Here is a 23220-nt window from a genome sequence, read left to right on the forward strand (position 1 = left end):
ATATTATTAAAAAAAAACGAGATAGATAGAGAGAAAGAGAGAGAGAGAGAGAGAGAGAGAGAGAGAGAGCGAGCGAGATGAAAGGATAAAAGAAAAAGAGAAAGAGAGGGAGAGCGACGCAAGCGTGGAAGAGTAGCAGGACATCTAGGCGTGGACGACCAAGATAAAGGAATAAATCGATACTGCAACAACCAACAGCCTATAAAACGATCGTTTGTGTGTTGATGGGAGAGGAGAGGGATGGATGGAGGAACGAGATACTCTGTCAATGAAGGACATGATCGAACTGATGTCCCCAATGTCCTCATGACGCTCGCACTCACCGTTCCGGCGTCCCAAGAAATGTTATAAAGTGACGATGATCTCCATGGATAAAAGATATCTCTTTCAGTAACACGTTACGCAATGCCTAGAGTGTAAAGGCCATTTTATTTGTCCTAGTAGAGGCTTGTGCGGCACGGTTTCCGTTTCGGGCATCAGTACCCAAACACTCAAATGCTGTGGCCTACGAGCGGAGTTTATGAATGCAGGACTAAAGAAGGAAAGAAAGAATGTAAAGAAAAAAAACAGCGCCGATGCATTGGCGACCGGTAAAATCCCCACTGTCGATCCCCTCTCACTGAGTACCGCAAAAGCCGGCTGTCAGTGCGGAAGCTAGCAATTTACCCTCATCGGTTCGTTCGTAAAAATATTGATATCAATTGCATGTTTTCCCCGAGTTTTCGTATATTACTCCAAAAGATTATTTTCTATTTGCCGGTTTTACTACACAATTTTTAGAATTTTTGACACTAATTCATTTTTTTTTTCAATAAAGAATACAAAACATGCCAATGCGCGAAACAAAACGAACGAAAGTTGTTTGGTTTTTTTTTTTTCGTGTGTGCCTTTTTACACGGGTATGAACAATGCGTGCACGCATACACCAGAACCAATTCGATGTAGTTCTGGTGGGACCGATGAGGGTTAGAAAAGGATCGGGATTGGTCACAGAGAGGCTTCACCCTTCAACTCGCTCCTACTAGATCGGTGCAGTTTCGCGCTCGAGCCATGCGATCGTTTCCGCATCGTTTGCCTCACGCAACAACGGTAACAGCTCGTTGCGGACGCACTCGTGGTAGCCGTTGATGTGCTGCCGTTCAGCCGGCGTTAGCAGGGTGACGTCGATCAGCTTAGTCTGGATCGGGCACATGGTGATGGTGCTGAAGGTGAGCGCACCGCGCCCATCGAAGTTGGTGCCAACGTTCGCCGTAATCACCTGCACGATGTCTTCGATCCGAATGCCGAATTGGCCATCCTTGTAGTAGCCCGGTTCTAAAAAACCGGAAAACAAAAACCCCCCACCACGAACGAATTAGTGGAAGCTTCGATAACAGACGACCAACAAAAGGGCATGTCGTACTTACCGTTCGACAGGAACATGTTCTCTTCGAGCCCGGGATCGTTCGGCATCAGCCGGATGCCGATGCCCATCGGTCCCTCGTGCACGTTGAGGAAATGGCCGATGCCGTGGCCGGTTCCGTGCCCATAGTCGAGCCCGATATCCCACAGGGCCTTCCGTGCGATCGTGTCGAGAAACTGGCCCTTCACCTTGCGCGGAAAGATGGCCGTCCCGAGCGCGATCTGGCCCTTGAGCACGTACGTGAACGCCCGGATCTCCTCGGCCGTCGGTGTGCCAAAGTGCATCGTGCGCGTTACATCCGTCGTGCCGTCGCTATGTACCACAACGAGAGGTGAATATTGAGAGGAAGATTATTAGGACCCGTCTTGCCTGGAGTCGGGCGACGTGGCGTGGCGTGGCGTACGGCCATTCATACGCACAGATACTGGGCACCGGAATCGCACAGGTACAGCTCGCGATTGGTGATGGGCCGGTTCGTTTCGGGCAGCGGATGATAATGGATGATCGAACCATTCGGTCCGGATGCGCTGATCGTGGTGAAGCTGAGGCCCTGGTAGTGCTGCTGCCCGGCTCGGAAGCGCTCCAGTTGCGTCGCACCGCTGATCTCGTCGACCGTGCCGCCGGACGCGAGTGTCCGCTCGAGCCACGCAAAGTACTGACACAGAGCGACCCCGTCCCGCCGGTGACAGTCGCGCATACCCTGCGCCTCCGTCTCGTTCTTGACCGCCTTCATCAGCTGGATGGGCGTGATGTCGTGGAAGCGTTTCTCCTCCGGTATCAGCGCGGTAAGGGCGTAGCTCGAGCCGGAGCTAATCCACACGAGCTGTGTGCACGCCTCGGCGAGCCGCTTCAGCACCGTGTGCACCGCGCCGTACGGGTGCACCTGCACCTCGACGCCGTTCGCACCGAAGTGCTCCAACACGGGCGGCACGATCTGGACCGGATCGATGAACAGGTGCAGCTGCTCCGGCGTCACGATCACGTACGCAAAGAAGACGGGATTGTAATCGATGTCGGTGCCACGCAGGTTCAGCAGCCAGGCGATCTCGTCGAGCGCGCTCACCAGCAGCACCGTGGCCCGCTTCTCCGCCAGCTTCGTGCGAACGCTGGCCAGCTTCTCTGCCACCGTGCACCCGACGAAGGTGGTGCCGAGCGGCAGCAGTGGATTGTGTGGAACGGCCGGTTGCTCCCGCCACAGCAGATCGATCAGGTTCGGCTCGACGGCGAGCAGGCTGCACCCGGCCGTTTTGAGGGACGTTTGGAGCGGGTTCCAGGCGGCCGTGGTGATGAGATTAGCGTCGACGCCCACGCGCGAACCCGGCTTCAGGATCTTGGCCAGCCACGCATCGATCGAGGGCGTGCTCGGGAGGCCCTCCTTCATCAGCGTCCAGTTGCTGTCCAGCTGCTTGGCTGCCTGCTGGTAGTACCGCCCGTCCGTCCACAGCAGTGCCTCGCGCTCGGTCACGACCGCCGTGCCGGCACTCCCGTCGAAACCGGACACGAAGGCACGCCGCTCATCCCTCGCCGCCAGGTACTCGCTTTGGTGGGCGTCCGTCGACGGGATGATGTAGGCAGCAATCGCACCCAGATTGTTCGGCAGGTTCGCCATCAGTTGCCGCAACCCGGGCAGCACCTCGCCGGTAGGCTTCATGCTCGGTGCGGTGCGTTACTGGAATGGAAAAGAAGAGAGCGCAGGTGCTTGGAGGTTGTTGAAAACGGATACCGTCGTCGTCCGGTTGGTTCGCACGGTGCCCCTAGCTACGACTGAACGTACGGCCGGTTGCACAGTCCCGATCTAGATAGCATCCGCCAAGTGCCCACTTGGGTGTAATGCGTGGTCGGGGAGGGGGACTTACCTTCCACTTTACCGGTGATGGATTACCCGCGATTGTTGGTGCTACACACACGCGCTTATCTTATCTGTCTTGTCCCCTGTGCCCTGTGTCGCCCTACCGATACCGTTGGAATCTGTCTTGTTATTGTTGCTGGTGCTGATGGCCGATATCTCGCCCGTGCCCGCTCGTCGGCCGTGTGCACCTCCACTCAAAGTGACTTTGCTGTAAAAGACCAGCTGAAATCATCGCATCATCATAACAAACCTTGATGTTTCTATAGAAGAAAAGAGCACAAAACATGTTGAAACACTTTGACAATCGGGGGAAGGGCTAGTGTTTCACCCGTTGTACACGAAAAGTATTTCGAAATACGCCCATCCCGGACCGGTAGGGGATGCCAGGGCAGATTTACCGATTTTACTTTAGATTCTTATAGCCAGTGGTGAAAGTGCCGGTTTTGGTGAGAAAAACAAAAACCATTGGATTCCGCCCAAAACACAGAACAACAACAGAAGAAACAGAAGAAGAGATTGCAGCAATTGACACTGACACAACCAGCGTGTGATCGGTGTGAAATCCCTTCCGGAATGGCCTCCGGACGGTTTCCTGTTAGCACAAGGCGCATCATCGAGCGCAGTGGCGCCCAAAGTGTACAGCCGGACGGACAGACGAAACGTAAACTTTAGCGTAAACTCTGTCATGCTTATGCCTAAAAGTTGATAGGTCCGCGGAGCCACCCAAAACCAAGCACCCACATGTAACACAGCAATAGGAAGAGAAGAAAGTTCTACAATCGCTACAATACATACAACAACAATTTGAAACGTTGGAAAACGATATTCAGAAATCCTCCTTACCTCGTCGATTTATGATTTCTGCTGCCAAAAACCCGGGAAACGTTTGCCATTGCAGTATAAACTTGTACGCGTGTTTTGTACCTGCCCCACGAAGCGTAAACTGTTGTGCATCACAGCACTGTGTTTACGCCGCGTTTGTCGCCGGCTTGTTAAGAAAACCGGTGCAGTCGCCAACAATTTGACAGATACTGAAGCCTTCTGAACGACTGTTTTGGTTGCCCTTTAAAACACTTTGCTTTAAGCCAAGTGTCACGCTTCGTGTGGCATGTGTGTGTGTGCGGGTTTTTTTTTAATTGTTTTGCCAGCCGCAGGGTCGGCGCTTTTCGCATTCGGTTCACCCTTTTTTGAACCCGGTTTTGGTATCGCTCGAACACTGCCGGAACATTTCTCTTCCACTGTTGGCGCGACATTGGTTTGTGGGCCCGGGTGTCACAGAGCGGTATGAGCACGGGTCGACCGGGTAACCATGGGTGTAAAGTTCAATCTAGGCCGCAACCATTGCCTGCTGCTTGGTTTCATCTGCGGGTTCCTGTTCAGCTACTACTCACCCCAAGACTATACCGAGTCGGTGACGGAGTGCCCGGAAGTGACCGAGCACACCAACAAGCTGAACGGGCTGGTGGACGGCCATGGGGCCGAGTTTGAACCGCAGCTCAACCTAGAGCAGAAACCGATGATCGCCAAGAAGGTGGTGAAGAACATTGTGCGTCCCCGGTACTACTACACCGAGCTGGGCATCCGGGAGAAGCTGTTCCTGGGCGTGCTGACGACGACGGAGAACATCGACAGCTTGGCGACCGCAATCAACCGTACCGCGGCCCACCTGGTCAACAAGATTAAGTTCTTCATCCACGCCGAGAGCATGAAGTCCAACTTTCAGCTGAAAAACATCGTCGGTTTCACGGACACGCGCGAAAACCTGCGACCCTTCCACATGCTCAAGTTCCTCGCCGACAACTATCTGGATGAGTACGACTACTTTCTGCTCGTGACCGATACGACATACGTGAATGCGCGCATGCTGCGTAACCGGCTCGAGCACCTGAGCGTCACGATGGACGTGTACATGGGACGGCCCCTGGCCGACACCGCCGCCGAGGGTGTTGGCGGGCCGGTCGAGGGGCAAGGCACTGACGACGAATCGCCCGGCACCGGCAGCACCGGCCGGTACTGTGACCTGAACGCCGGCATCATCCTGAGCAGTGGCGTGATCCGGAAGGTGCGCGCCAACCTGGACTGGTGCGTGCGCAACGCGCTGGGCGATGATCACAGCAACAACATCGGCAAGTGCGTGCGGTACTCGGCCAAGCTCAACGGTTGCCATGACCGGTGGCAGGGCGTTCCGGTGAGCAGCTACCGGTTGAGTAGCTTCAAAATCTACCGCGATTTCCACCTGATCGCGAAGGAACCCTCGTTCAACGGTGCGTCGACCGTCTTTCCTGTGACCGCCGCCGACGATTTCTACCTGCTGCATGCGTACTTTTCGCGCGTGCACCTCGAGACCAACAACGAGCGCAAGCGGCAGGTGCAGGAGGAAGCACTCCAGATAGCGGGCGGGGCGCTGTCGAACGAGGTGCTCGAGGTGCGCTGGCCGCTCGGTGTGCCACGAACGAGCCCGCCCGAGTCACGCCACGATATCATCAAGTGGACGGCGCTCAACCTGACGCACATCTTCATGCGCAACACGGAGGAGAACGTGCGCCGGCTGTCGGTGGTCGACGAGGAGGACATCCGGAACGTGCTGAACAAAACGATCACGGAGGCCGGGCGCAATCAGCCCGACGACGAGTACCGTGGTTTGCACTCGGCGTACAAGCGGTTCGATGCGGTGCGCGGCATGGAGTACCGGTTGCTGCTCACCTTTTACGATCGCCGACGGAAGCGAATGCGGACGCGCAGCTTCGAGGTGATCAAACCGATCAGCCTGATCGAGATTGTCCCTTCGCCGTACGTCACCGAGAGCACGCGGGTCGCCATCCTGCTGCCCGTCCTCGAGCAGCAGGTGCAGGAAACGGAGCAGTTTCTCGAGAGCTACGAGCGGACGTGCATGGACAGCCAGGACAACACGTTCCTCATGCTGATCTTCTTCTACCGGCTGGACACACCGAGCAAGGGCGACGAGGACGTGTTTCTGCCACTGAAGAACATAGCGCTGGCGGTGACGGAGAAGCACAAGCAGGACGGCTCCCGGGTTGCGTGGGTATCGATCCGGTTACCACCGGAGCTGAGCGCCCCGTTCGACGACAACCATCGCTACTACAGCTCGCTGTACGGGGCCCACGGGCGTTTGGCGTTCGCCGCCGTCGACCTGGCGCTGCGCAAGATCGGCCTCGAGAGCCTGGTGCTGGTGTGCTCGAACGCCGCCACCTTCCGGCCGGACTTCCTGAACCGCGTGCGCATGAACACGATCCAGGGCTTCCAGGTGTTCAGCCCGATCGGCTTCACGATGTACCCGTGCGAGTGGACCGGCCTGTGCAAACCGTGCGAAAACTGCGACGTCGGCCAGGGCATCGGGTACTTCGATCGCCACAACTACGATGTCGTGTCGTTCTACAGCAACGACTACGTGGCGGTGCGCAAGGAGCTCGAGGGCCGGCTTCCGATCGTGCGGAGCGATCGGGACATTGTGAGCCTGCTCGGCACCAACGGTACCGGTCAAGGCGATGGCGGCTCACTGACCAACATCGTCCAGCTGTTTCTCCAGGCCGGCACGGATTTACATGTGCTGCGAGCGATCGAGCCGAACCTGCGGCTCGGTAGCGGTATTCGCAACTTCCTCGCTACCGATCCGCAAGGGGATCGCTTTGCCAAGCTGAACTGCCCCGAACCGCACGGTAACCGGCAACGGTGCATACGGATCGCCTCGAAAAAGCAGATCGGCGATCTGCTGGTACAGTACAGCAAACAGCGCAGCGATAGTCAACCGACGCGATAGAAGCCCGTGGTGGGGGGAGCGTGACCGTGGGAGGAGATTAGTAGGAGGATCAGGAGGAGGCAAGGGTTACAAAGACCTGTTCAAAGCGTGACCGCCGACCCGGGGGGAAAAGGGATTTCAGTTTTCTTTTTTTTTTTTTTAATTTTTTGTTTTACATCCTACACTTTATTACCTTCATCTCCAAAGCGATTGAAACGGTTTCGATCAACATTAAGGTTAAGGAGTAGACTGTACGGCATATGATATATAGCTCGCAAAACGAACGGTACACAGTGGCACCAGGAAAAAAGCCCACAAATGAATAAATAATGATAATTCACACCACTCTCACGGTGTCCCACGGTTTCCTACGGTAAAAAAAAAACGAAAAGGGAAGAAATCAGCGGTGTTTTGATGGCGCGTGATATCTTATTCGAAATTATCAAGCAGCCAGGCAGTACTGTGTAGTAATCGTTTTCCCGTTTTTTTTTTCTCTCTCATAATGTTCATACTCAATGTTGATGGCACTTGCACGCGCCATGAGCATTGCGTTTTAAACAAATATGAACACGGACGTAGTAGTTGTAGTGAAGGAAGCAGTGCAGTTCTCCTCCTGGATGGCTGGACGCTTTCTTCTCTAGCGGTGCCCGTGGACACCCGAAGGCCGCTTTCGTACGCCGTCGCAAACGTAGCATGCTGGCGGTTGAAGCTCCACGTTTGAAATGTTTTGCGGTTTGCGCGGTTTTTCGGAACCGGGGTGGGAACGGGAGGGGGGCTGACTCTATTTTGCCGCTGCCGGAGAAGGCCGCGATTCACGGCCAAGAACGCCAAGTAGTCCTTCCTTTGACCTACTGCCGCCGCTGCAGCTGCTCTTCCCGTACGTGACCTCTGGGTACCGTGGAATCGGGTTGGAATTTCGTCCCGGGATACGAAAAATGGAGCGAGGGAGAGAGCTTGTGTGGCACTACACGCCAGCGGGTCACTTATCAGCCGACAGTGCCAGTGGTATAGGCCAGTGCCCCACCACAGATCCCCGATGCCTTTCGGTTGGCCAACAGTGCGCAGCCACCAGCCGAGGCGATTCTCTCGCTTGCCCCCCGCTCTCCCCGGGGTGCTCGTGCTCCGAAGGGTGTGGAGCATTCGTTCGCGAACTACATCGGAATGTGGTACTGGTACCGAGTGCATGCGTCCTTTCGGGCTCTCCCGTCTTATCTTCCATCCAGCATCCAGCATCCAGCATCCTGCTCCGAGGGTGCGCAACGCGTGCGCACACGCCACACACACCGATGTTCCTCATGCCGGGATAGAAAAAAAAAAATGCAACAAAAAAAAAATACCGACGACATCTTATGCGCGCAGCAGAAGAAGTTAGTTAGTTGGTTGGCATCGTGGGGATGCTGGGCGGCCGAAGCCGAAGGATACAAAGGGTGGTACAGTGGGGCGACCGGGGGCGGGGGGAGGGGAGCGAAATGTTAGGGAGCGGTCAAGCCTAGGCGCATACGACGACGACGACGACGACGACGACTGTACACGAGAACACGAGTGATCTCGAGCGAGGCGCGATGGCCGTGTTGGCCGTGTTGGGCTCGCAGCAAGTGTGCCGCGTCAGTCCGCCAGTGGGTTCGCACACGGGGACACGCGTGTGTGTCGGTTGGTAGAGGCCCGCAAGCGCCAGCGCCTTCTACGGGGAGCGGGGGGGAGGGAGGGCGCCACACCACCAATCAAGTAGTAGCAGCAGCAGCAGCAGCAGCAGCACCACCACCAGCGCTAGGCAGTAGCCCGTACCCGTACCCGTACCCGTTTTTTTTTCCATAGCCAGTCCCCAGTAGCGCCATTGGCTTCGTCAATCACCCTTCCCCACACCTCCCCCGCCCAGCCCGCAGAAGCCCGCAGAGACCCTAGAAGGGGGCCCTTCTTGCCTGTTGTTATTATTTGTTGTCGTCTTTACCGTTGTTGTTGTTGTTGTTGTTGTTGTTGGTTGCAAGGTGCCATCACACTAGTTGAGACCCGCACTCCCGGGATCGTCCGCACTCGTAGACCGCGGACCGTGTGCCCGCGGATATGTGTGTAAATCCCGCCAATAGTGTTACGCGACCTAGCAACCCCTAGCGAAGGGTGTGGACGCCCTGAACGGGTCCGCTTGTTCCGCCATTTCACGTGTTTATGTGTGTGTGTGTGTTTGTGATTGTGTCGTACGGATTGGAATAATGGGACTTTCGTTTTTTTTTACAAATAATGGAACACCCCACCCCATCACAACTCAGGGCAGGGTGCCGCCCCAACAAAAAAAAAAAAACAAAAAAAAAACCCGTGCCCGTGCCCGATCAGGAGGCAACGATCAAACTCTACAGCTCCAGCATCCAGCAACCAGTGCGCATACCAAAGGGGGTGGGGGGATGTAGGGGGAAATTCCCTTCTCTCCCTCCCTGGATGCTGCTTCCTTCCTCTTCAAGCAAAAAAGGGGTTGATCCCTGCTCCAGGGTGTCCGCGTGTTCCCCGCGCGGGAGAGTGCTTCCTTCGCTTCTCAGAACTGGGTGTGTTCCGTGTGTGCGTGTGTGCCTGTGTGTGTGTGTGTGTGCGTTTTCAGCTTTGCCGCGAAAAAAGTGTGCAATGAGCTACCACGAAGGGTAGGGAGGGCTGGTAGTGAGAAGGTGAGAGGTGAAGTCAAAGCAAGTGGCCATCGAGGCGGGGCCCCCGGGGGCCACTGGGTGGACATGCGTCGCCATCCGGCCAACACCGGGGGGGGGGGGGGGGCGGTACTGACGTAACGCACGAGCGGGCCGTCGACGAGGTCGCGCCCTCTCCGCCACACCCCAACAACAGCCAGAGGACGATGTAGCACAAGGACTTCTTGCAGCAGCAGCAGCAGCCTCCATTAACCACCATCACCATCATCGCCATCATCATCATCATCACCAGATTCTTTTGGTGCAAACGAACTACATCCTCGCAAAAGGAGTTTCGGTCCAGCAGTAGTACCGCGGTACCTCAAAGGGAACCTCGGAAGAGAGAGAGAGAGAGAGAGAGAGAGAGAGAGAGAGAGAGAGAGAGAGGCTGGGCTAGGCAGCAGCGCCAGGGCTGGGTGGTGGTTAAACCGTCATCGATTATCATCGCTTAATACGTGCCTCCTCCCACCCCGTGCTGCCTCCTGCTAGTTAATCAAGTTACATAGCACCACCTTGGTGTGTGCGGCTTGGATGTTGTTTTCCTTTTTTTTCTTTTTTCTTTTTGTTTGGGGAGGTGGGCGCTACTACTGCTCTCTGCTTATTACGCTCATATTGTTTGCATCGCCACGGGCGCTGGCCCTGGTCCCCGTGCCGTGCGTAGAACAGGCGTGATAGGGGGGGGGGGGGGCTTCTTCCTTTCTAACCTAGAGCGATGCTGCTTCTACAATTCCCGCTGATTAGCAAGCGCGTAACGTCAACCATGCTTCGCACCACCCACCACCACATCAGGGTTCACTTTTTGCTGCAAGATGCTGCGAATCAGATTCGTACTAGACAAATGAAAAACAATCGGCATCGCTGACAACAAGGGTCCGGCCCTATTGCTTTCCTCCCAATTACCGACAACAACAGCAACAACAGCAACAGCTTCACAACACACATCCGTTGGATTGTTTCGTTCGCTTTTTTTTTTTTGCGGTTTGGTTGCTCGGTGCGGTGGTCCCCTTGTGCCTTGGTGGCTGGTGACTGACCGCCGGCCGTACGCCTCGAGCTAGGTACACTGCGCGAAACTAAAATAGCACCACCATGTTTTTCGGCATTATTTTTCCAACAATCTTAGAAACAATGCCATGTCTCTATGTTATTTTTATCCGTGAGCTCACGATCGATGTTTTGAACTGCTATATGGGATATTTTTTTTTAAAGTATGAACATTTTAACTCAATTTTTAATTTAAAAAAAAACCGTGCGAAATAAAAATAGGCCACCACCTCAGGTTAATTTTACTTTTTTCACTCATTTTAAAGAACTATGTTTTGGTTTTCAGGACTAAGTACGTGCAATTAGCAGTGAAATCATTAGATCTGACAGTGACTACACGTGCACGTACAACAAATGCTGGCAGGTAGTGAGCACTTGGAGTTACTCAAAAGACTGGGAGGACACAAACTAACTAAGCTACATAAAGTGTATTATGTTGTGAAAACCTGCTGAAATGTCGAGTTCTGGAGTACTGAGAGCAAATCAGTCATCTAACGCTTGGAACTTTGATTTTTTTGTTGTCTCGAAACATTGGTTTAATTGCTGCAATCGCATTTAATTGCAATCAGCTGTTTAATTGAAACCGGTTAGTTCATGAACAAATGCCAAAACCATGATGAATTTTGAGAAACACAGATGGATGTTTGGTGAAAATCATAAGTGGTGCTTTTTTTTATTTTGCACCCTTTTTTTAGTTTTCCAGGATTTTCCAAAAACCGGCTAAACCAAACAAAACAAACTCATGCTAGTTTAATCCGTAACAGTTTTGAGCACATGTAGCAGAGCGCATTTGATTGAAACTTAATTATTCGTTGTTTTATAAGGAAAAAACACTGGGTGGTGATATTTTAATTTCGCTGGGTGTAGCAGCACGAGCACGAGCACGACTTACCCCTGGCTGGCTGGCTGATTTCCAGCCCGGAAATAGGCCAGGAAATCGGGTGAAGATTGCTTCACCATTTGTCCCCATGCACCCCGCCATAGCGGAAACCGTGGGAGGCATAGGGAAGAGAAAGCATGAAGGAGGAAGGAGCTGAAATCACCTGAGCCAACCTGGGAACCGACCAAAAACCCCCCAATGTCATGTTTCGTTAGCAGGGGCAGCAGGAGCAGCAGCAGCAGCAGCAGCAGCAGCAGCAGGGCAAACTTACGGAACAATAGCCAGACCGCAGATAGAGTGCATTGCAAGTGGTTGCAAGCTTATTACAATAGACAGACGAGCTCGAACGAGCTCGATTCGGCTCACAGGAAGTGGCGCTAGTGGGCGAGCGTGTCCCAGAACAACCGGAAGAACACCCCGGAGGCCTAAGTAGCGGCAGGAACACGAACCGAAACAGTAGCAGTGTATAAGCGCGCGAACAATTGTGTGTACAAAGTGGTATTCCTAGTGCGAGCGGATTTCTGGTAGTGCCAAATGCTGAGCTGAGGCGTGTGTGCGCGTGCGCGTGAGTGTGTCTGTGTGTGGCCCACCTGCATATGCATAACCAACCCGGTTAAACCACATCCACACCACCGGTTGCCCAAGCCCGTAACCTCACCACCAAAAATCCAAAAGCGGAAAATTCGGCATCACTCGGCATCTAGTAAATCGCGCAACAGCGGCGCGGCGATGGCCCTTGGCGCCTGGCATCGTTGGCAGCGGTAGGTTGGCAGCGCGGGGGGTTTTTTTTTTTTTTTGGGAGCGACACTTCCGCCCCACCCGCCCACTTCTTCCGCCATTCTGTGCCGGCTGAACCCGGCAAACAGGAAATACGCCCATTGCCGCTGATACTTCCGTCGTCGTCGTCGTCGTCTGACTGGCTGTCAATAGAAACGGTTGCTCCTGGGCCTACTGGTCACAAGATGGCGGCATGACTCGTAACGTCACCAGCGGTACGGTAAACGGAAGGGCGCATCCACAGGTGTAGCACTGAAGTAGAACAGCCGGACACACCACACACCAGTCGCTGTTCGACGCGACGCTGACAATCAAGGATTGATGGTCGGCAGCGGCCACCGCTGTGACAGAAACTGGCGGACACCCAGCCAACAACAGAACAACAGAACAGGCTCAAGCCAGGAGGAGCAAGCGTTGTTTCCAGCGAGGCACAAGTGTGCCAAACCGAGCACGGTCGAGCGATGAGCGGAAGGAGCTAGTGTCGCTAGGATCGAGCAGCAGCAGCAGCAGCAGCAGCAAGGAGCAGCGAGAAAGGGGGTGCGTGGCGCGCAACGCGCACTCACTTAGCAAAACGGGGATCGAGCGCGCGCGACAGTGAACGAGTGAAAGTGAAAGAGTGTGAAAGAGTGAGACGAGCACGAGCAGCAACAATAACAACGGAAAAGGAAAAGGAAAAGAAAAAGAAACGAAGAAAAGAAGAAAAAAAAGAAAAAAATAACCAAAACACACACACACAGTAGCGCGCAATGGTTCGACCGCACGCAACGTCCCCGTCCCGTGCGCTGCTCGCCGTCCTGCTGGCGGTGCTGCTTTGCCACCCGGTGCCACCGCTGGTCGAGTCGAAGAGCTACAAAAGCTCGTCGGTGGGGCGCACCGGTTCCGGCATCAGCCTCGGGGGGAACCGGGCCGCCGAGAAGGAGGCGGCGGCGGCGGCTGCGGCGGCTGCGGCGGCGGCTGCAGCGGCAGCAGCAGCGGCAGCGAACCAGCAGGCGACCGTCGTCAACCAGCAGGCAGCAGGCAACGCGGGAGGAACCACCGGTACGGGCGGGAACAGTAGCGGGAGTGGCCACGGGGGCCAATCCAGTGGACTCGGTCGCGGTCTCCACACAGCCACCGGTGGTGGCCGCTTCTCCGGCCCCGGTAGTAGTGCCAGCGGTGGTGGTGGTGGTGGTGGTGGAAGCGGTGGTGGTGGCACCGGAACCAGCCACACCGGACACCTGAACACGCTGGGTGGGGGCCGCGGGGGTTCACCGGCCGAACACCAGCTTAACATTGGGCTGCTGGTGCCGCACACCAACTTCGGTCGGCGCGAGTACCTACGCTCGATCAACTCGGCGGTGCAGGGGCTGCAGAAGGGGCGCGGCTCCAAGCTCACCTTCCTGAAGGACCACGAGTTCCAGACGTCCAACATCCATTTCGACATGATGTCGTTAACGCCCAGCCCCACAGGTAATTGACTCACTCACCACTCACCACTCAAAACCCTGCATCCTGCAAGTGGGACCATTGGGTAAGGGTAGCGGCAATAGCGGCCCTCCCTTGCAGCAAGCCTCCCTATTTCCGCCAATGATTGCCTCATTTCCGGGAGTTTATCTGCACTCCATTGCCACTCGCTCGGTGCTCTGCTGCTGCAGTTGTACCCCCCCCCCCCTCCCCTCCTCTTCCTCCTCCTCTCCCCTCCGCGCGTTACCACGCCATCCCCCTTCATCTCTCTTACCTGCAGTGCTCTCGATGTAGGGAGTTAACCCTATCGACTAGTACATTGAGACAGGTTTCTATAGCCGCACAAAGAGTTTTTTATTCCTTCAGATGGTTTTTCTGCAATGTGTTGAAGCAAAAAGCATCAGATCTTTGACAATAGTCTTTGAGACAAATTTTGGAAGACAGTGACAAATATTTTGTTATTTTTGACAAATAGTTTGTTGGGGGTGTTTTGTAGTGCGTTGTGGTGTGGAACAACAAGATCAAATAAATCGAACAAAAGGACCTTCAAAAAGATGCAACTGTGCAATGAATGCTGCGAGAAACAATTATTACGATTCGGAACAAACAAAATATTGTGAAACTTTGGTCATTTTCAACTAAATCGCAACCGGAGACCTTTTTCCTTCTTGGTCGCCCAGTTTGCGACCCAGGGATGGTCTCGTATTCAAATGATTCATTCAAATTTAACTTCAATGCACCCACAGAACCGTCTGAAATTGGCAAATCTTAACATGGCATGTCAGGAGGTTCAGCACGATCGTGCATTGTTAAGTTCTACAACGCAAGAAATCTTGGATATTTTGATGGCTTGTTTTTCCCTTCATTCTTTCTTCTGTAGGTGATCTTTTATGATATGAAATGTTAAAAAATGACAGTCCTGATGATTTCGCAGGCAACTGAAGAAATTTACGCCAAGGACAGAGTAATTTCTCCTCTCGAGATTTTCGACGAGAATCTCCAATGGTTTGACTGGTGTTTTGTTAAGTGAGCAGCTCAATTTGACACCTATGCTTTCTAAGATGGTCTCAAATAATAGATACATGTTCCATGATCGTGTCTGATAGGGTTTCGAGTTGAGTGATCTCTCAAAAATGTTTTTCATTAACAAAAAAACTTCAGATCTCTAACCAAACCATGGTTGAATACCTGCAAAATCATTTTTTTGAGAATGATCAGCACGTTGTGTAGCCCTAAATCCATTAGAAATCCTTAAAAGAATCTTAAACAGATGTATTAAGGGGGGACTTCGGTATTTTCGGGCCAAAAAAAGGCCCGCTTTTAACGATGTTTTGTGACGTAACCATTCAACTGTATTTTTTCAAGTAAATGGCATATTAATCTACAACTTTTGAAGAATATTTTAATTTGTTTTGAGCAACATTCATTGCAAAATTAATCCATGCCATCAAATTAAGGCAGTCGTATCTTCGAAAAGATACTTTTTCTGGTGCCCATCGTAGCTGCGTGACGGGTCATCAGAAAAATACAAATCGATATTCGTTAGAAAGATTATAAGTTTATCTAGGTAGCCCCGGAGAGTTTTTGTTGATATTCCAATTTTTCGATTTTTGGCAGATTTTTGAAGTTGATGAAAAGTGATGCTTTTTGAGATTCTGCCATAGAAAACGAACTTTGCAGATTTGTTTAACAAAAAGTATCAGCAATTTTAATGATATCTTGACGAGGTGACCTGGCAAAGACTGTACAGATTATGTGTAAAAAATTTCAAATCGATCGGCCCAGTAGTTTTTACGGTACGATGGGTACCGACTTTGAAAACGTTGCTTTTTAGGAAACGCTCTTCAAAGTAGCGAGCTCTGCATGGAGCCTTGTATGAAACGCGGATTTTCAAAAATCTGTATCTTTGCCAGTTTTTCCTCGATTGATCCAAAACTTTTACCCAATACTCTTGACAGGATCAGCTTTCAGGGAAAAATGTTAAACACATGTGTCACAAATAAAAATTAAATACCGAAGTCCCCCCTTAAGGCAGCTAAAAACAATACAGCAGCATAAATGAGCATAATGTAGCAGTTTTAGCAGCGAGGGTAGATATGTACCCAAAATTTATAAAAAAAATTAACCAAAATTAAAAACTCCAACGATTTTTCAAGTCATTGGGCGGTTCGGAAAAGCAAACTAACTATTTAGCCTTAAAAAAAAATCTCAGATTTTATTTTTAATTCGCTACATATTGACAAATGATCAAAACCAGAAGTTGAATAAATAAAACGCTTTGGAAGATAGCTGAAAATTGTGGGTGCGGCTAAAGAAACTTGTCTCAGTGTAGTAGGCTGCTGCTGCTGCTCGAGTATCTTAACACTAGCTGCTCGGCATCCGGGCACTCCGGAAGGGTAGACGCGAAAGATGATGAACAGGGCACTATTCTGCTGATGAAGCCCGTTAGGGGAGAGGGGGGGGGGGATGTGGGGGCTGCAGATCGATACACCGGGTTTCGCCCATTTGCACCGGGACTCGCACTGGGAAACCATCTTCTCAAACCCATGGGCTAGGGATCCAAGGACTCTTCATCATCAAGCCAGGAAGGCATCATTGTCTACTCATAGCCAGTTCATAATTGCTATTTAAACCTCGCTCTCTCTCTCTCCCTTTCTCTCTCTCTCTCTCTCTCTCTCTCACGCGCTGCTGTGTGTAGCCATCCTGAACACGCTGTGCAAGGAGTTCCTGCACGTGAACGTAACTGCCATCCTGTACATGATGAACTACGAGTCGTACGGGCGGAGTACCGCCTCGGCCCAATACTTTCTGCAGCTCGCCGGCTACCTCGGCATCCCGGTGATCTCGTGGAATGCCGACAACTCGGGCCTCGAACGGAGGGCGTCCCAGTCGGCGCTGCAGCTACAGCTCGCGCCCAGCATCGAACACCAGGTAACAAATACTACTGTGCACCACACCACATACCCTCATGTGAATCGTATCCACCTGTCCACCTGCCCATCTTCCTCTGCGTCTTCTGCTTCTACCTTTTTATTTCTTCGATTTTCTCCCTTTCGTTTACCTGCAGAGCGCCGCCATGCTCAGTATACTGGAGCGCTACAAATGGCACCAGTTCTCGGTCGTGACCTCACAGATCGCCGGCCACGATGACTTCGTGCAGGCAGTTCGGGAGCAGGTGGCCGCCATGGTGAGTAGTAGTAGTATTAGTAATTTTAGTAGCAGTTGTAGTTGTTGCAGGGGAGAGGCAGCTACTCGATTGGCCGCCCTCTGGCACCATATTGATATGGTTGCTGCTTTATGGTTGCTGTAAAATTGAGTGCGGCGCGCTGCGGCTGGCATGGCAGCTGGCTCGATAAGGCAGACACCACGAACACACGCCACTTTACATAAACTCATTAGCATCGATCACTAATATTATGATCCTCATCTGCCATAACGAGGATGCTCTCGTGGTCCCCCCCCGAAAACAGGGAAATGACTTGCACACTTTGCTCAAGGCCAAAGTTAACAAGCCAAGGGGGGTGGTCCCATCCCCCAGTCGTCGGTCATTTGGCGGGCTAAATGGCGAACGAGATAAGAAGGCCGGCCGTCGCCGTCGCCGATCAATGATAATAGCGCCAGGGCGTATAGGTGCGCGCGGTTCCGTCAAGTAGCGAGTTTCGGGCGGGGAAAATATTTGTACTCCACCGTCGCCGTCGCCGTCGCCGTCGGTCAAGCAGCGCCACTCCGCTCCGAGGGCCACTTGCACTCGCCCAAGGTGGTCGAGGGCTGCACGCATTGTTTGGTGATTTTTTTGACCGTCTGAGGGGTGGGGAGGGGGGGGGGGTGGTGGGGGACTGGGCAATGTGGTTCCATTTGCTGCTGTCGCTGCGGTGGCCCTTCTCTGGAGTGGTTGCCGCGAGCACACTCGAGTACCACGCCAGACCATAAAAGAGGCTGCAGGGGGGGGGGGGGGGGGGGAGGTTCAGGAGGAGTAGCTTTGATTTATTATCCTGGCGGTTTGACTCATCGGTCATCGAATTACTCATGGTCGATTGTGTTAACCTTCTTGGTACATGGGGGTGGCGGATGGTTGTTGTGGGTGGTGCCACTGGTAAGGACCTCTGGTCCACGCCCAAGGCCGCTGTCTACGTGTTCTTTTGTTCCGATGTTGCACACAGGGACTGTTGTGGTTAGCTGCGGTCCACCTTGGTCCGAAGGTTGAAGGGGGGGCGGGGGGGGGCTAAGGTTAATTTGGGCTAATTTTTTATGACTTCGTGAAAAAACTATTCAACATTATTTTTCTACTTCAATGTCAAAGCAAACTACAATTTTTCAACAATATTTGGGTGTATTTTGGGGAAGATTTGTTAAAAACTTTATCCCTGGCAACATATTTAGACAGGCATGTCCTCGAAAAGGTATTTTTTCCGGTACCCATCATAACAAACGTAGTGGATTATTTGAAACATACAAATCGATTTCAATTCTCGATTGATTCTTTTTGATAGATTATACTACTGTGTAACGAAATGAATGAATTTCGATTTTTTTAAAATTCCTGTTTTTTTTTCCTCCAAATCAATTTCATCCCCTTCAAAGTAATCCCTCCTCGATGTAATGCACATGCGCCAACGGATTTTTCAGTTTTGGAAACACTTGGAAAATTCGACTTTACAGATGGCCTTCAGCTCCTTCCTCGCAGCGGCTAGAATCGGCTTTATCGCGTCAAAACAGTGTCCCCGGAGGAGTTTTTTTTTACGTTTTTAATAGCCAGATGTCACACGATGCTAAATCAGGCAAAAGCGATGGTTTTGGAGCGGTATGACTGGAGCTTTTGATGAAACAGTCACGATAAACCAACGGTAGTCGCTGGTACCAGTCGCGTTCTGATGCGTTTGAGGCCCAAAACATTTTTCAAAATGTAATAAACGAATTATTTAAGTATGGCAATATCATCAACGAGGGTTCTAGTTGTTAATCGACGGTTTTCCAACAGCAAATGTTTTTGGTTTTTTTAACGTGAGCTGCATGGACTTTCTTCGTCTTCAACAAGTTCCTGACCTTCCTGGAAGTTTTTGGACCACTTGTTAACATTTTTTTTTTGGACTTAGCATTGATATCAAAGGCTTTCCTGCATCATTCGTTACCCTATTCGCAAATCAAATTTTTTGCAAATTCTTTGCTCAATAAATTTTGAAATACCAAAAAACGAAGAATTCGCTTCTAGTACCTCACAGAAAAAAAAAATCATATCTCTCAAATACTAATCATTATTTCGACGTAAAACTTGGCACGGATGTCAATCACAGTACTGACAGCCTACAAAAAAAAAAACGAGAATCGTACCCAGTCATCTTACTTTCGTGACACAGGTAAACAGATAAACTTACTATCTCGTCGAGTTTTTGTTGCATTTTCCATTTGAATGTTGAACAAGTGTTGTTTTTCACGATTTCACTTAAGAAATCGATGGTTACACAATTATTTTAAAAAATTTATCAACATTTTCTGTAGAAAATCGACGAGTCGACGTAGCCGACATTTGCAAACGTTGGTTTTTCGGGAACACACTTCAATAGTTAATTAAAAAAGGTCATTCTTCTTTGTCTTCGATTGATTTTCAAAAAAATTGCAGATAATATTCTTGTAATACTCACATATTCCCCTCTCTCTCTCTCTCTCTCTCTCGCTCTCGCCCCCAAAAAACATCCCGACAGGATCACTTCAAGTTTACCATCCTGAACTCAATCATCGTGACGCGCCCGAGCGATCTGCTGGAGCTGGTCAACAGCGAAGCCCGCGTAATGCTGCTGTACTGCACCAAGAGCGAAGCGATCGAGATACTGCACGCGGCCGAAGAGCTCCAGATTACGGGCGAAAACTACGTGTGGGTGGTGACGCAGAGTGTGATCGAGAACACCCAGACGCACCCCCAGTTCCCGGTCGGTATGCTCGGCGTGCACTTCGACACGTCGTCCGGCGCGCTGGTGAACGAAATCGCCACCGCCATCCGGGTGTACGCGTACGGTGTCGAGTACTACCTGAACGATGCGCGGAATACGGGCCGCCGGCTCGATACGCACCAGCTGTCGTGCGAGGATCAGGGCAGGGGGCGGTGGGACAGTGGCGAGGTGTTCTTCAAGTATCTGCGCAACGTGTCGCTGGAGAGTGAGTCGAACAAACCGAACGTCGAGTTTACCGCCGACGGTGACCTGAAGTCGGCCGAGCTGAAAATCATGAACCTACGGCCGAGCGTCAACAGCAAGGGGCTGGTGTGGGAGGAGATCGGTGTGTGGAAGTCGTGGCAGCAGCAGAAGCTGGACATCCGCGACATTGCGTGGCCGGGCAACTCGCACACACCGCCGCAGGGGGTGCCGGAGAAGTTTCACCTGAAGATCACGTTCCTGGAGGAGGCACCGTACATTAACCTGTCGCCGGCCGATCCGATCAGCGGCAAGTGCCTGATGGACCGGGGCGTCCTGTGCCGGGTGGCGGCCGACCACGAGATGACGGACATCGATATGGGGCAGGCGCACAAGAACGGTTCGTTCTACCAGTGCTGCAGTGGGTTCTGTATCGATCTGCTCGAGAAGTTCGCCGAGGAGCTCGGCTTCACGTACGAGCTGGTCCGGGTGGAGGACGGCAAGTGGGGCACGCTGGAGAATGGCAAGTGGAACGGGCTGATCCACGAGCTGGTCAACCGGAAGACGGACATGGTGCTGACGTCGCTGATGATCAACGCGGAACGGGAAGCGGTGGTCGACTTTAGTGAACCGTTCATGGAAACCGGCATTGCGATCGTGGTAGCGAAGCGGACCGGTATCATCTCACCGACGGCCTTCCTCGAACCGTTCGATACCGCGTCGTGGATGTTGGTGGGCATCTTTGCGATCCAGGCGGCCACCTTTATGATCTTCCTGTTCGAGTGGCTGTCACCGAGCGGGTACGACATGAAAACGGTCCTGCAGAACGGCCAGTCGACACCGTACCGGTTCTCGCTGTTCCGCACGTACTGGCTGGTGTGGGCCGTCCTCTTCCAGGCGGCCGTGCACGTCGATTCACCGCGCGGCTTCACGTCCCGCTTCATGACGAACGTGTGGGCCATGTTTGCGGTCGTGTTCCTGGCCATCTACACCGCTAACCTGGCCGCGTTCATGATCACACGGGAGGAGTTCCACGAGTTTACCGGGCTGGACGATTCCCGCCTTTCCCACCCGTTCTCGCACAAACCGACGATCAAGTTCGGTACGATCCCGTGGAGCCACACCGATTCAACCATCTCGAAGTACTTCAAGGAGATGCACTACTACATGAAGCAGTACAACCGGTCGAGCGTGGCGGACGGTGTGACGGCGGTGCTCAGCGGCCAGCTCGACGCGTTCATCTACGACGGCACGGTGCTCGACTATCTGGTGCAGCAGGACGAGGACTGCCGGCTGCTGACGGTCGGCCAGTGGTACGCGATGACCGGTTACGGGCTCGCGTTCAGCCGCAACTCCAAGTACGTCGGCATGTTCAACAAGCGGTTGCTCGAGTTCCGGGCGAACGGGGATCTGGAGCGGTTGCGCCGCTTCTGGATGACCGGGACGTGCCGGCCCGGCAAGCAGGAACACAAATCGTCCGATCCGCTCGCCCTCGAACAGTTCCTGTCGGCGTTTTTGCTGCTGATGGCGGGCATCCTGCTCGCCGCGCTCTTGCTGCTCCTCGAGCACCTCTACTTCAAGTACTTCCGGAAGCGGCTGGCGAAGAAGGACCGGGGCGGTTGCTGTGCCCTCATCTCGCTCAGCATGGGCAAATCGCTAACGTTCCGCGGTGCGGTGTACGAAGCGACGGAGATACTGCGCCGGCACCGGTGCACCGATCCGATCTGCGATACGCACCTGTGGAAGGTGAAGCACGAGCTCGACATGTCCCGGTTGCGCAACACCCAGCTCGAGAAGGCGATGCACGCCCACGGCATCAAACCGCCCCAGCTCAAGATGGCGTCGACCGGGGATATCATCGGTCTCACCGGTACCGTCGGGCCGGGTACGGGGCGGGGCGGTGGCGGGGCACTCGTTGGACCACGGTCCCATCCCCAGCTACTCGGGAACCTTAGCCTCGGTGGGAGCGCCCAGGATCTGTACCGGTGGTCCTACAAAACGGAGATCGCCGAGATGGAAACGGTACTGTAAGGTGACGCGACGCGACTGCGGCACGGCCCCTTCACGTCACGCGTCCAGCACCACCACACTGCCCCTGCCTCTGCCCTCGCTGTCGCTCCCATGGATTCCACCTCGTGCGGGAGCTGTACCCTTGGAGTACACGCCCGGGACGCCCGGGGAACAACCAAGCGTCGAAGTGGAAGACGAAGACAGCCCCACCGGGAGTCAATGGCGGTTGACGTTTTTCCCCCAGCCCCCCCCCCCCCCCCCCCTTTCACCCACGTTAACGCACACAGATACAAAACCTGCGTCCCGTTATTCCGGGTTTTAGGAGGGCTAGTTTATGTGACCTCCTAGTAATCATCACCACCACCCCCAAACCACCGTGAGATGTTCGTCCCCGGGGGGGGGGGGGAATGAGGGAGTAGCGGGGGGGGACGAATGTCCAATGCAAAGGATACCACCTAGCGAGCGAAACCAGGCCAGGAACAGGACCAAAGGCCCTGTCGCCATAGTATACGGGATAGTCTTCTACTAAACACCCCCGTTGTTCATTGCATTGTTGCACCTTCTTCTTCTTCTGCTTGTTGCCTGCTGCCATTAGCCCCGCAGTACACGCCCGTAAAACCCCCCACCGCCCCCCTCCCCATAAAAAAAAAAAAAAACAACAGCAGCAGTGAATCACGCACACCGAAATGTGACTAACGCAATACATAGAGAACGTGTGTAGATGTTTTAGGAGCTGGTTTCCCGTGGTTAGAGCGAAGTCAAAGGTGTAAGGTGTACGCGGCCAGTACGGTCCATGCCGCCCGTCCATGACAGCATTGTTTTCCCCTACATCCCCCCCACCGCTTCCCGCTCTTCCAGTTTTAGGGCACCGTCGGCGTGCGTCGTCTACTCCCACATAATATACTCGCCATCGGTTTGCACAACGCACAAATCAGCGGAAGATGAAGTGGATCCAGGTCGTCGTCCTATTGGGCCTCACTCCCCCCCCCCCCCCCCCCAGGCCTTCGCGGATGGGGAAATCATGGAGCTACGGGAGCGACTCATCATTATACACCCTCTTTAAAAAAACCCACCACCCATCTTCCATCCAGCACGGCAGTGTGGGCATATCATCGATCGGCACCAATATTCTAGTTCTGCAAGCATGAGGGGACAGAGCAAGAGAGAGAGAGAGAGAGAGAGAGAGAGAGCGTAGTATCATATCCGGTTACTTTTGTGATCAATATGTGAAACGGACAGCAATCGCACAGAAGCAACTTAACGACTACTC

At 53.1% G+C, this 23220-nt stretch overlaps 3 protein-coding genes across 4 annotated transcripts; 2 read left to right on the forward strand and 1 right to left on the reverse strand.

Annotated features, from left to right (window-relative positions):
* Positions 1 to 410: 410 nt before the first annotated feature.
* Positions 411 to 3480, reverse strand: LOC126570354 (xaa-Pro aminopeptidase ApepP). 2 transcript variants are annotated; one of them, XM_050228074.1, is made up of 4 exons: positions 3259 to 3480; positions 1822 to 3071; positions 1407 to 1714; positions 411 to 1314 (listed from the first exon to the last, which is right to left on the reverse strand). In XM_050228074.1, the coding sequence occupies exons 2-4, from the start codon at positions 3051 to 3053 to the stop codon at positions 1022 to 1024; spliced, it is 1833 nt and encodes a 610-aa protein (XP_050084031.1). In that variant the 5' UTR covers positions 3054 to 3071; positions 3259 to 3480; the 3' UTR covers positions 411 to 1021. The 2 variants fall into 2 exon arrangements, with proteins under 2 accessions (XP_050084031.1, XP_050084024.1); XM_050228067.1 differs by lacking the exon at positions 3259 to 3480 and having other exon boundaries at positions 1822 to 3178.
* A 924-nt stretch (positions 3481 to 4404) lies between these two features.
* LOC126570341 (chondroitin sulfate synthase 2) lies at positions 4405 to 7353 on the forward strand. Its single transcript, XM_050228039.1, has one exon. It carries the CDS (start codon positions 4561 to 4563, stop codon positions 7027 to 7029), a length of 2469 nt encoding a protein of 822 aa, XP_050083996.1. The 5' UTR covers positions 4405 to 4560; the 3' UTR covers positions 7030 to 7353.
* A 5024-nt stretch (positions 7354 to 12377) lies between these two features.
* On the forward strand, positions 12378 to 22158 carry LOC126570263 (glutamate receptor ionotropic, NMDA 2B). The gene is made up of 4 exons (XM_050227885.1): positions 12378 to 13821; positions 16514 to 16746; positions 16883 to 17002; positions 19515 to 22158. Exons 1-4 carry the CDS (start codon positions 13119 to 13121, stop codon positions 21969 to 21971), a joined length of 3513 nt encoding a protein of 1170 aa, XP_050083842.1. The 5' UTR covers positions 12378 to 13118; the 3' UTR covers positions 21972 to 22158.
* The last annotated feature ends 1062 nt before the right edge of the window (positions 22159 to 23220 follow it).

Source organism: Anopheles aquasalis, chromosome X, assembly GCF_943734665.1.
Source record: "Anopheles aquasalis chromosome X, idAnoAquaMG_Q_19, whole genome shotgun sequence".
Taxonomy (NCBI): Eukaryota; Metazoa; Arthropoda; class Insecta; order Diptera; family Culicidae; genus Anopheles; species Anopheles aquasalis.